Genomic DNA, 12132 nt, shown 5'->3' with positions numbered 1-12132 from the left:
TGGGTTATGATCACATGTTCAAATTTTGTGATGCACTTGTACTATTTATTATCACATGTCTAGATTTTAAGACCCTTGCATTAAATCACTGCATGCAAGGACCAAGAGAAAACTCATCAATGTAGAAGTTTCTGGTCATTTAATGATCATGCATTGCAATTAATGCATCAGTAAACATAACTTTTTGAGTAAAACAAGCGTAGTAATTAGGAACTTTCGCAATATACGGAATTTAATACACCACTCACCATCTAAGGGATTCTGAAAGTGAGCTTTAATAAATCGAAAAGGAGGGAGTATTTATTGTGAATTCAACCAAGGACGCAGGTAGTTAACATTTTATGCTGCTAATTTTAGGAAACAGCAGACGTTCTTAATCAATGCAGTGTATAGGGCCACTTTATCTTCCTCCCGTTTCCACACTTAAGTGGGTGCCGGAAAAGGGTAACATCCGAAGCGAATAAACAGCCGGGAGGGAGCCACATATTAATTAGCCCATTTCTGTTTTAAATCCGTCCTCCCCTTCCTCGCCCACTTCCACCACCACCACCACCACCACCACCTCGTCTCCCCTCCCTCCCACCACCTCCGCCACCGCCCAGCTCCAGCCCTAGCTCCGATCTCGCCGCCGCCGGGCCCCGGATCCCGCCCCGCGACGAGACGCGCCCCGGCCTCCTGGTCCTGGGCACGACGCTCCCTCCTCCCGCTCCGCCTTGCGTGTAAGTCCTCCTCCTCCTCCCATCGTCTCGACCACGGCCCCGCGCTCCCGCCCGGCCTCCTAGCATTGGGGAGCGGGGCGCCCCGGAGACGGGCGCGGCCTGCCGCTGCGTTCCGGCGCTGTTGCTCGTGCTGTTTGGGGCGCCGGGGCTCCGGTTCGCGGGTGGGCTTCGCGAGGTGATTTGGGCGTGGCGCGCGTGATTTGGCGCGGGATTGCGCGTTTTGTCAAGGTGGCGATCGGGTTCGGATTGGGAATGCGGTCTGGGTCTCGGTGGGGATCGTGGGATTGGCCGCGAGTTGACTTTTGGGAGCAGCGGCTATTTTGACCATGCCCTGCGATTTGATTTGGACAGGGAGATCGCCGCCTCGTGCCTTTGCTGTTCTAATCGTCTAGACATGCCATTAGCTCGAAATGTTTATTTGGGGCCTACATGCCAAACTTCGTTGTCACAGCCGAAACAAGTGGCAAAGGTAAGAAAAAGCAGTAGATCTCATAGAATAACATGTAAGAAGGTTCAGGACGATTTCGTTGTTGCGTGGCATCTTGCCGTATTCCCTTCGTACATGACAGATCCCTTGAGTGATCGCCATTGCTTTGTTTCTTGTAGATGAATGTGGTTAATGGATTAATCTTGTGTAACCTTGCATTGCAGAAAGGTGGCAGCATTGGGGGGACAATTTTGTTCTCACCCTGTTTGGTACGTGGCACGTAGTTTTGGCGTTCTGAAGTATATGTTGGCGGAGGGTATAATCCGGATATATTACTCTTGATTCTGCAATGGCAAGGAGATGAAAGTACCGCGGGTGTGGCAGCGGGGCAGCAAGGACATGACAGCCATGCCACATCCGCGCCACCGCACTGCCAAGAAGCCCATGTGGATAATTGTGCTACTGTCAATTGTTTGTGTTTCGTTGATTGGGGCTTATGTCTATCCTCCACGGCGCTACTCGACCTGTTACTTCTTTGCTTCAAGTGTTTGTACTCCCTTCAAGGATTGGCTCCCTGCTGTGACCCGGCGGGAGCCGACCGATCAAGAGGTTTTTTCGTCTGTGGTTATCAGGGATTTGCTTTCAATGCCTATGCCCGTCTCCAAGAAGCCAAAGATTGCATTTATGTTCTTGACACCTGGTTCATTGCCCTTCGAGAAATTGTGGGAGAATTTTTTGCAGGTTCTCTGCTGATATTCCTTTTAGACGAATATATAGAGTTTATATTATGTCTGTATGTAGAAACATTTTTCTTAATCTAAAACGAGAAATGGTGTGCCTGAACTTCTGTATACAGGGCCATGAGGGACGATATTCCATCTATATCCATGCATCTCGTGAAAAGCCTGTGCATTCTAGTCCTTTGTTTGTGGGCCGAGAAATTCGCAGTGAAAAGGTACGAAGTTCCACCACTACTTAGTATGCTTCTTTTCTCCGTTTATCTTAATCCACACGTCTAATCAGGCCATGGAATTCAAATAAGTAAGAAAGATCATCGTAATTTAACACTTTATGTGGTTGTTGAGAAAGAAGAAAATCTTGTCATCGCTCGTGTTTTCCTACATTCTTAATCGATATGCAAAACTGGCAAAACAATAACAAATATGGATCATACCGCAGTTAGAAATATGGACAAGGGTGTAAGGCTACATTTGGGCAGTAGTACATGTATAAAGGGTACTGTACAATGATGACTGATTGTCTATATAGCATTATTCGGTGATTATTTAAACCACGCTAATGCAAGATAACTTGTTTGCTCATTCAAAAATGGGTGCCGAGATAACTATATGTTGCTCATATTACAAGATGCCCAAGTCTCATAATCTGACCGTAAACCATACTATGTCTCTATATAATAAAAGATTAATGCTTTTCTACTATTGAGACTTCGTCTGTATGCCTTATGGAATTTGTTTCTACTATTGAGACTATCTCATGTGCCTTATGGAATTTCCGCAAGATTAGAAAATCTTTTCTGTAAATGAGAGGTTGTGGTGGTTCATCAACGCCTTCCTTCTCTCCTTTTTTTAATCGCGAAAAAATCTTGTAACAGAAAGAAAACTAACCAACTCACTGAAACATTGCTAAGCTCGTTTAATAAACGAATTTAACCACTTCCTAGAAAAATAAAGTTGAGCTACAAGGGTCGTAAAGAAGCATGACTAGGTGTGGCTGTGAAGGTGTGAGGCTGTAGGCCATGCATGATGCCGGTTTTGGCAGAACTCAGATGAGCACAAGAATGCAACTGAGATGTAAGGCAGGCTGGTTCATTGACATTGGTTTAACATGATCAGTATAGTTTTTTCATAGCAAAGCACAAATATTCAGCTAGTCTACCAAAATATAACAGATGTTATTGTGAGGTTATGGGGATGATTGGATGATAGAATGCATTGAGATAGAAAATTGCAATATGCATAGAAAAAATGAGTACATGATATATTGGTAGAACTCATTACAGTTGACATAGGAATATGTGAATGCAACTGGATTAGTCATGCATGCGAGATGAGTTTTTTGCCTGGCTGTAACTTGCTGTCTTTTGTGGTCATGCATGTGAAATGAGCTATTTTGTCTGGCTGCAACTTCCTGTGTTTTGTACGCGGTTGGTTCTCTTATAAGAAGACCACTATACTGCTTTGCAGCAAAAGAACCATTCCCAACTTCTAGAATTTCACAGCAATTTGTGATTCCTATCTTCTGTATACAACACATCACATTATTAGTTTATAAGCTACATGTTTTTCTTTATAAAACTAAACATTGTAATTTTTTTATAATGCAGGTAGTATGGGGCAGGGTTTCAATGGTTGATGCAGAGAAAAGGCTGTTAGGAAATGCATTGCTAGACATTGATAATCAATTTTTCGTCTTGCTTTCTGACAGGTTTTGAATAATTCTTGCAAAAGGGTTCCTTAGTCAATTTTCTTCCAGTATGTTAATATCCTTTTTCTTTGCATGGCAGCTGTATTCCACTACATACATTTGATTACATCTATAATTATCTGATGGGAACAAATGTTAGCTTCATTGACAGGTAAGAGCAATTTAACTAATATTTGGATACCTGTAAGAAGAGAAAACGCAAAAGACAGAAATGTAGCGTAGCGCCAAGAACACATAGTGCTATTTAGAAGATATCAACTCATGTATTGATGACAATACCTATACTCCGCTCGTCTAATTTCGCTTATCATCCTATTTACATGGAAACAGTTGTGAATATGGCAGATGCTCCAGTGTGCACGTTTTATCTCACTATCACTTGTATTTCTTATATCAAAGGAATGAACACAGCACATACGTCATCGAAAGGATAGTTTAGAATACATTACCTGTATCTTCCTTTTCGAAAGAATATAGCAAGGAGATATGTTTGCTGCCCACTTTGTATGGCAGAGTAAAATATGCATGTCTTTAGCCTTCTATTGATTGTTTGTCCATACTATCAGTTTCCTGGATCCTGGTCCTCATGGAAGTGGAAGGTATTCTATAGAAATGTTTCCTGAAATAGAGCACAGGGACTTCAGGAAGGGTGCGCAGGTACATGTTTTGCTTTACTACTACTACCGTGTTTTATAAAATGTACCACAACATGCATATGGTATCACAAAGGAACAAGTCCATTTTACACCATCAACTCTTCCAGAAGTCCAGAAAACACCTCCAGCCATTCCTTTCTTAGCCTCCAACTATTGAAACTGTCCACCTTTCGGTCGTTTCCCCTAGGCTAGATTCATGAGTGGGTCTCGACATGTTAGCAGCCACATCAGTTGTCTTGGCTTATCTGGCATCCCAACAGGCGACTCTATATAGAGTGGAATCCTAAGTAAATAGAAAATGATGATGGGGGCGTTTGTCTCAATGCCCACATCACTGTCATAGAAACATGTAGTGTCACATCAACCGAAACTATAATGTTTTAGGGAGAGGGGGTTGTTTTGACCAGTTGAGAGGTAAGGGATTGTAACACTTAATGGTTTTATAGCTGAGGGTATTATTGGACTTGCAGAGAAAGTTGGTCTCATGTGCTAGATTTAGTTGTGGTGACCTGATGGGTTTTGAGTTGAGGGGGTACAACCTTCGCCTTCACAGGTGCCGCAATGGCATGCCGGTAGGTACAGCGGTAACTTAGGTCTTGGATACTAATCTCTTAATAAGTTTACTGATAGCTCGATCAGGATCACATAGCCAGCCTTTCTTTATATAGAGGAATTGGGAAAGAAAAAGCTTAAGCCGAATCTGAAGGAGAAGTTAAGCACTAACAAACTTAAAAAAAAACTAAACAGATTGATACTATTCTAACTTGTGTATCAAGGTGATTTGGAGATAAAGGCACAGACTGCACCTTATCCTCCCTATCGCAGATATGTAATCACTTGGATTTCTTCATGCTTTGCTGAATAATTTTGTGCTTCCTGTAGTGGTTTGCTATAACAAGAAGGCATGCTATACTGATAATGGCAGACAACCTCTACTACCGTAAATTCAAGCTATATTGCAAGGTACGTTTCACTCTGATGCCAGTTATGTCATTGCTTGTTGCATGCATACAGTGATAACTGCTAGCTCCTTTTCTACGAGAAAATAAGTAGGTTTTGTAGAATAACATTTGATAATAATGCTAAGGTGTTAGTTTAGGTCTAAACCTCAAGATGTATAACTGAAAATGATCTGAAATTGGGAGAAGGCTTCTGCCGCAGTGCCTTATTTCGATTGCTTCATAGAAAAAACCACATGGAATCATGGGGGATAGTGTTTTAAACGAATGCTCACAGACCTTCAGACAGGTGTCTCCTATTTCAGCAGTGTGGCACTGTATAAAATCAGGCTCAAATAGCCACATCACATGCTGACAGGTGCCTTCTATTTCAGGCTATAAAATCAGGCTCAAATAGCCACATCACATGGTGCCATGATTGTTCTCATGCTGTTTTCAGAACCTATGCTTTGTGTTTCACCTTGCGACTGTTCTTTGGAAGTTGGTTTTAGATAAGCAATGTTTTTGCTTTGTGTTTTGCAGCCAACAGTGGGACGGAACTGTATCGCTGATGAGCACTATTTGCCAACCTTGTTCAAAGTTAGTAATAAATCTTTTGAACAGATATCTAGCTTTCTGTTCTCCATTTGCTTTTTTTATTTACTTCCACATTAATGTTCAGATAGTAGATCCTGGTGGGATCTCTAATTATTCAGTGACACATGTTGACTGGTCTGAGGGGAAATGGCATCCGAGGTCCTATAGAGCTGCTGATATTACCTATGAACTCTTAAGAAACATAACGGTATATGCTTTTATCTTAATTTTGCCAATTGACATGATCTGTATGTTATACACTGACTCAACTACTTAAATGTTCTGCAGTATTTCAATGAGATTGTGCACATTGCAAGTGATGAGTCTGTAAGCATAACTATTCCTACTTATCGCCCAATCACAATATATGATTTTTCTGTTACTAGGACTTGGTGATAATTAGTTGATTGTTGTGATCTAGTACTTGCCTTTGAATGCCTGAAGATATTTTTCGTTTTGAATTTTTGCATTCATGTACTAGGAATCTAACTAAAACATACCTTGCATGTGATTACTATTTATGGATGTATTTTTTCCGAAAAGGAGGGGAAACCCCTGGCCTCTGCATCGGTTGATGCAAGCAGCCATCTATTGTTGCATAGTTTCAGCATGCATACAAGTCATACAAGAGTACAAAAGACTAGCACAACCAGTTGGTAATAAGATTACACGTTTCCCTTATGCCTCACTAATCCTATTACCAGACCGCTATCCAATGGACATCAAGATATTGTGTTCGTGTCATCAGCAGTCATTCTGAAGAACTCCATTCCAATAGTTCAGCGAAATTTCTAGATGCAAATAGTCGTGTTGTAGCATTGATGTGAATGATTTTACATATTTCTTTATCTATATTGCAGAGAACTGTGACATCGACCCCATGTATATTGAACGGAAGAAAGAGACCGTGCTTCCTTTTTGCAAGAAAATTTTACCCAGATGCTGTCAACAATCTACTGAAGCTATTTCCCAGTTACACATCTGCTTGAATTCTACACGATTCTTTGCCATTGGCCTAGGATTCCCCTAGGATTTTTTCTTTTATGTAAATTTTGCAATTGATACTTAGCTTCTTAACAGAGATCCAGGGCCAGAGACATGTCGTTGCTGTAGCAACTATAACGACACACTGTCATTCTGGGACCCTAGGTAGGGCTGATGTTATATCTATTTAGTATATGGACACTGCCCTCATTGTAATCCACTGTGCCTTGTGCATGTTTCTGTTAGCTGTCCATTTCATCTTTTTTTCTCATTCCTGTATTTCTAACTTTCGCTTTCCTAGTTTCCTAGCTCCCATCTCTTGAGAAACAGGAGTTTTGTCCAGTTCAGCTGTTACTATACCCATCCTTTTTGGACACAGATTATGAAATGAGAGCAGCCTTATAGTCTAGCTTGCTCAGTTTTGCCGACATGTCTATATTTCTAATCTCTTTGTTTTCCAGATACACATACGCAGTAGTTTAGGCTTATGGCGAGTTAGTATGTCATTTGTGCAATTTCTTACCTGTAGCATTTTTTTTCAGTATTCAAAGTACTCCCTCCATCCCATAATGTAAGACGTTTTTTGACACTACACTAGTATCAAAAAACGTCTTACATTATGGGACAGAGGGAGTAGTTTTTAGTATAAAAAATGCAGTTGTACTTGTCATGTTTGCTCCAAATGTGGATATTGCAAAGGTCAGCAGTGTACAACTGTACATCATCTTAACTCAACAGAAGAATTCAATTTGTGCTGGTTGCTCTACTGAGAATGGGAGTACCCATCTATATTGACTGAGATCAGAAACAGGGCCGGGCAATTCAGAGCAAACTTAAATCGCCTTGTTTTGAAGGAGCAGCCAGAGTTACAAGGTCAGTGAAAGGGTCACCAAACGGATTGTAAGTTCCGGCCGGATGCACACAATACTGGGGCTGCTGCTGGAAATACTGGTGCTGATGCTGCTGAGCCTGGAAATACTGCTGCTGATGCTGCTGCTGCAGCTGGGGCTGGTAGTATTGGAGCTGAGGCTGGTAGTAGTATTGCTGCTGATGTTGTTGAGCCTGGAAGTATTGCTGCTGCTGGGTCACCATTGCCAGCCGGATGTTGGAAGGGGGCGCAAAGCTGTTGGACATGGCGAAAGGGTCGTTCGTTTCGAAGGGATTGTTGGCTTGTCCAAGGCTGCCGTTGTAGGCCACGCTGGCGATCTGCTGCCTCCTCGCCCCGTCTTCGTAGAGGCTGTCGAGTAGCATTATGTCAAAGCCCCCAGCCTGTTAATCAGATGGAAAATGTGCAAGTGTCATCAGTTTGAATTTTACAGCCATGGGCAATGTCTTCTGAGTTCTGACTATTAATTGGGCTAACAGGAACTAGCTAATTAGCAACGGTACTATGCTGACCAATTTGGTCTCAATTGGTTGGCTGGTGTAGCGGCTTGGAGCAGTGACGAGGGCCAGCTCCCACCCAGATGTGCTGCCAGAAAACAAATCTTGACAAGATGCTTTGCTTCCATCTCCTACAAGCAGAGACCAAAAAAAACATCCGATGACACTTTCTCGAAGAACATTTGGGAGCAACAATGCAGGTAAGTTAATTAGACATTAGAGCTCAATGTTTCGGCAACCATGCTTGTATATTACTGTATGATGCTATTTGAGAGAGCTTGACAGGAGAGGTATATATGGCGATCTCCTTCTGTACCTGGTGCCACAATAGCGAGTGCAAGCGCGTTGTGTTCATCAAGATCCACGACAAAGGGATTCACCTCCTCATCCAGGTTCTGCATGAAGCATGCAAGCAGGAAAGGACAGTAGTGAGATTCAGAGGAGATGAACCGAAATGGACCAGAAAAATAGCTTATGGAGAAGAATACGAGTAAATCTCCAGTGGTTTCCATTGCGGGCAGTTGTTGTTCAGGCTCAGGCTCAGGCTCAGGCTCTGGTTCTTGTTCAGGCTGTGCAGGCTCTTCTTGCTCCCCTTCCACCGGCTTTTTAGGTTCTTTTGGAGCTTCCTGGCTGTAGGTTAGTAGCTTCCTCTCCTCACTGTCCTGTTTTGGCAACAGGAAGAGTTACCAAACAGAGTGTTACAAAAGAACTGCTGTGGCACTTGCACTTACTTGTAGAACAGGTCTGCACTCACCAGTCTCCTGATTGTGGGACGTGGCACTTCTCTGATGTACTCCTCCATGGCTGCAAGAAATGATGGGGGTGGCTGTAGAACATCGCGCGATGAAAAGCACATTAGAACACCATGATCATGAGATGAAGAAGTTAGTCATTCACCCTTCCATTGTTCAAGACCAAGGTGAAGAGATGTACAGAAGGATGATGAGGAACCGACCTGTCTGAGAGTAAGAAACTGGAATGTCGTGTCAAGCTCAAGATCCTTGCAGAATTCGTAAAAATCAGCAAGGTTTTCTGCCTGCGGATTAGACAAAAATTCTAAGCTAGAATTCAAAGCCATAACAGAGTACAAATTTGGCATAAATAAGATGACAGACCTGCATGCTAGCTCTTTTATAGATTGCAATAGCCTTGATAGCATCATACCTCGGCCTCTCGAAGAACTGGATCATACCAATGAGATCCGGAAATACTTTAGAGGTATTAACAAATATAAGTCATGTATGACAATGTCATGAAAAATCACTTTACCATATCAACAAGGTTGATGATTCTATCATTGATTGCGCAATATGTTTTAAAGCTCTCCTCCAAAGCCTGTCGCATGCAACACACGGCCATAAGATTTCCTAGAACAAATATTACCTCGCAAAATGCAAACGACAACCTTTGTAGTAAAAAAAAGGCTTGTGGTTTACCAAGGCTAATGCATATTGAATGAGGTAGTTTGAGCATGCTAAACCTTCAGGCTGCAAAGGTGAAAACATGAATTCAGCTAGTAAACAGTTCTTAGAGCCAGTAGCGTAACAAGGCAGTGATCTGACCTGACAGCCCATAAGCCTGAAGAGCAGCTGCTGCAATGAAGGCAAATGCTCCATAAGATCAAGCCAAGGCATCGTCCTGGTTCTACTATGTGCCTGCATTTCTCAGGATCACAACCTTCCCATCCGCACAAGGCAAACAAACAAAACTTCGCCGCCACGATTGCTGAAAAGACATAGTCCCTACCTTGGCAGAATGCTGGGGAGATCTCATCAGACGCTCGGTTTCGATGTCGTATTTTAGATTCCTAAAGCACTCGAGCCGCTCCTCCAGGAAGAGCGCGTAGGTGCGAACCCACGCGGAGCAATCCCAAGCTACCAAGATCAAGAACAAGGTGAATCATTTGAGGTGCCATTTCTACCGATTATGAATCGGGAAATGCCATTGCCTTGGGGTATCTTGCCTCATTGATGCAAGGATGTTTCACATCTTTTTCCCTGTTCCTGGGAGGAAAAGGAGGCATTGCAAGGGACCAACCTAATGGGCTCGAGCCATCCTTGAAATTCGCCATGTGCAAAAGGTTTCTTTTGTGTGAGTGGGCCAGGAACTCTTCCTTGAAAGTAGGATCGCCTTCTCGCAGAAGCCTGTGTATCACTATCAACGTCTTCAAGGCAACCTACAATAAGATGGCATGAACAATGCAGTAGTTAATGTGCTGAAAAGAAGGCTCGAAACATGGTTTACTTTCTAACCTAGACCATGAGAATGGAAGATGAGGAAATTGATAGGAGGCCACGAGAAAGGACACGCACTGTCCAATTCTTTGTCTTGGACAGCCTTCTGGACAAGGCGTATATGCAGTAGGCGACATCGGCGCGAGGGCGGGTCATCGAGGTTGCCAAGAATATTTCTGCAACAATGCGAGACGAAATGGCACTTACAAGATGCCAAGAATATTTTTGCAACAATGCGAGACAAAATGACAAGCTTACAAGATGAACCTGATGAGCCTGGCAAAAAAGGAAGAGAAACCGGAGAGCGGCGATTTGGTGCCCGGGCTCAGATGAGCCCAGGCATGAACATTACCATGATTTAAAAATTAAAAAAAAAATCAATTTTTTTGTGGTGCAAGATGATCCTGTGCGTTAACTCCGTGTAAAATTTTGTGAAGTTTGAACATTTGTGGAGCTCGTGAAAAAGGGCAAATTTCAGATGGTTGAGAAATTTTTGGAAATCGCATTGTTCATGCCTGATTTTATCTTTTTTGCCACGAGCTTCTCGAATGTCCAAACTTCACAAAATTTTGCACGGAATTCACGCACAGGAGCATCTTGCACCACAATTTTTTTTAGAATTGTTTGAACTTTTTTTCTATTTTAAATCAAGGTACTGTTCACATGTGAGGGCTCCGGGTTGAATTATCGAGAGAAACCGTCCTAAATTTTCTAGGCGATGAAAGAGCGGATCGATTGCTCACTTCTGACGTGGCGCTCCTTGGGAGGGCATTCTACGTGGTTGGTCGCCTTGACAATGGCAATATCCAAATCCTGACAAACCCAAGCAAAGCCAGCCTTGTGAATCACACATCGATTATGGTAGGAAATGCACATCGAAAAGAGAAATTAATCGCACACAAGGAGTGACCCATCCATGCGTTGGTTGGTGGCTGACCTTGAAGTCGCTGTGGACCTTGGCGAGGCCGACCCTGGTGGAGTCCTTGAGGGCGCCGTAGGCCTTGCGCCACGACCCCATCAGGCTCCCCCCACCCCACGATCACCCCCGCGCCGTGGTTCCCTCCCTCGCTCGCTCGCTGCCTCCCTCTGCCCAACCGGCGGGTGGGGGTGGGGGTGGGGGTGGGGGTGGGCGAATGGCCCCCCTCCCGGGCTGGCTCTCGTTGACCCCTCGCGCTAATTTTGGCAAAGCAAGCTGCTAGCTCCATCGGTGCCGGTGCGAGCGATCCAGCTGCCGTCCGTTCGCCCCTACGCCTAAGCGGAAACGAATAATTTGAGCACGATGAGAGAGAAAGAATCATGGGTGGTGACGTCGTGATCGTATGTGACCGATTACCGCGGAGCTCTGTCTAGAAACGCACGGGAGGACCAAGAAGAAGACGAGGAAGCGCCCGTAACCGTCCGGACCATACGGTTCGGACGGGTTTTGCCATCCAACGTGGGCTCTATATCCATTCATGAGCCGGTTCGAACGTCTTTTTTTTTCATGAACCAGAATCAAACAGGTGATCGCGGGAGTCAGAACCGCTGCCACGCCCGCTTCTAACAAACCTGGCCTATCCAAAATCCTCTCCCTCACCTGCGCTCTTTTCCTCCAGAGTTTACGCTCCGCACTAAAGCCAGTCTAAAGCGAACGTGACCTCTCACTGGCGCCAGCATTGAAGCGTCTCGTTGGACGAGAGCGTCGCTTGCTGCATGCACGCTGCACACGCTTTCTCTCCGCATTAAAAAGGCACCCGTCTGCCCGCC

The 12132-nt window shown here is 43.9% G+C and overlaps 2 protein-coding genes across 3 annotated transcripts; one reads left to right on the top strand and one right to left on the bottom strand.

The window, feature by feature from the left end:
- The first annotated feature begins 488 nt into the window (after window positions 1-488).
- Window positions 489-7040, top strand: LOC123132538 (glycosyltransferase BC10). The gene is made up of 11 exons (XM_044552363.1): window positions 489-719; window positions 1371-1887; window positions 2003-2101; window positions 3494-3594; window positions 3674-3745; window positions 4161-4251; window positions 5133-5213; window positions 5732-5788; window positions 5871-5993; window positions 6074-6112; window positions 6646-7040. Exons 2-11 carry the CDS (start codon window positions 1507-1509, stop codon window positions 6772-6774), a joined length of 1173 nt encoding a protein of 390 aa, XP_044408298.1. The 5' UTR covers window positions 489-719; window positions 1371-1506; the 3' UTR covers window positions 6775-7040.
- A 377-nt stretch (window positions 7041-7417) lies between these two features.
- Window positions 7418-11510, bottom strand: LOC123132537 (putative clathrin assembly protein At5g57200). 2 transcript variants are annotated; one of them, XM_044552362.1, is made up of 15 exons: window positions 11324-11510; window positions 11130-11199; window positions 10465-10562; window positions 10190-10328; window positions 9899-10026; window positions 9715-9807; window positions 9589-9639; window positions 9422-9487; window positions 9268-9333; window positions 9108-9188; window positions 8907-8978; window positions 8641-8814; window positions 8469-8547; window positions 8168-8283; window positions 7418-8038 (listed from the first exon to the last, which is right to left on the bottom strand). In XM_044552362.1, the coding sequence occupies exons 1-15, from the start codon at window positions 11402-11404 to the stop codon at window positions 7592-7594; spliced, it is 1761 nt and encodes a 586-aa protein (XP_044408297.1). In that variant the 5' UTR covers window positions 11405-11510; the 3' UTR covers window positions 7418-7591. The 2 variants fall into 2 exon arrangements, with proteins under 2 accessions (XP_044408297.1, XP_044408296.1); XM_044552361.1 differs by having other exon boundaries at window positions 8469-8814.
- Between the last annotated feature and the right edge of the window lie 622 nt (window positions 11511-12132).

This window comes from Triticum aestivum, chromosome 6A (genome assembly GCF_018294505.1).
Source record: "Triticum aestivum cultivar Chinese Spring chromosome 6A, IWGSC CS RefSeq v2.1, whole genome shotgun sequence".
NCBI classification, from domain to species: Eukaryota; Viridiplantae; Streptophyta; class Magnoliopsida; order Poales; family Poaceae; genus Triticum; species Triticum aestivum.
The sequence above is the reverse complement of the archived record's forward strand: the minus strand, read 5'-3'. Positions and strand labels throughout refer to the sequence as shown.

Bases quoted from the DNA above. Each gene is read 5' to 3' on its own strand.
- LOC123132538 (XM_044552363.1), top strand. From the start codon at position 1,507: ATGAAAGTACCGCGGGTGTGGCAGCGGGGCAGCAAGGACATGACAGCC. The intron at 1,888-2,002 runs GTTCTCTGCTGA...TTCTGTATACAG, and splicing joins TGTGGGAGAATTTTTTGCAG to GGCCATGAGGGACGATATTC. The intron at 5,994-6,073 runs GTATATGCTTTT...AATGTTCTGCAG, and splicing joins AACTCTTAAGAAACATAACG to TATTTCAATGAGATTGTGCA.
- LOC123132537 (XM_044552361.1), bottom strand. From the start codon at position 11,404: ATGGGGTCGTGGCGCAAGGCCTACGGCGCCCTCAAGGACTCCACCAGG. The intron at 9,640-9,714 runs GTCAGATCACTG...TCACCTTTGCAG, and splicing joins TCAGGCTTATGGGCTGTCAG to CCTGAAGGTTTAGCATGCTC. The intron at 9,189-9,267 runs GTCTGTCATCTT...TCTAATCCGCAG, and splicing joins ATAAAAGAGCTAGCATGCAG to GCAGAAAACCTTGCTGATTT.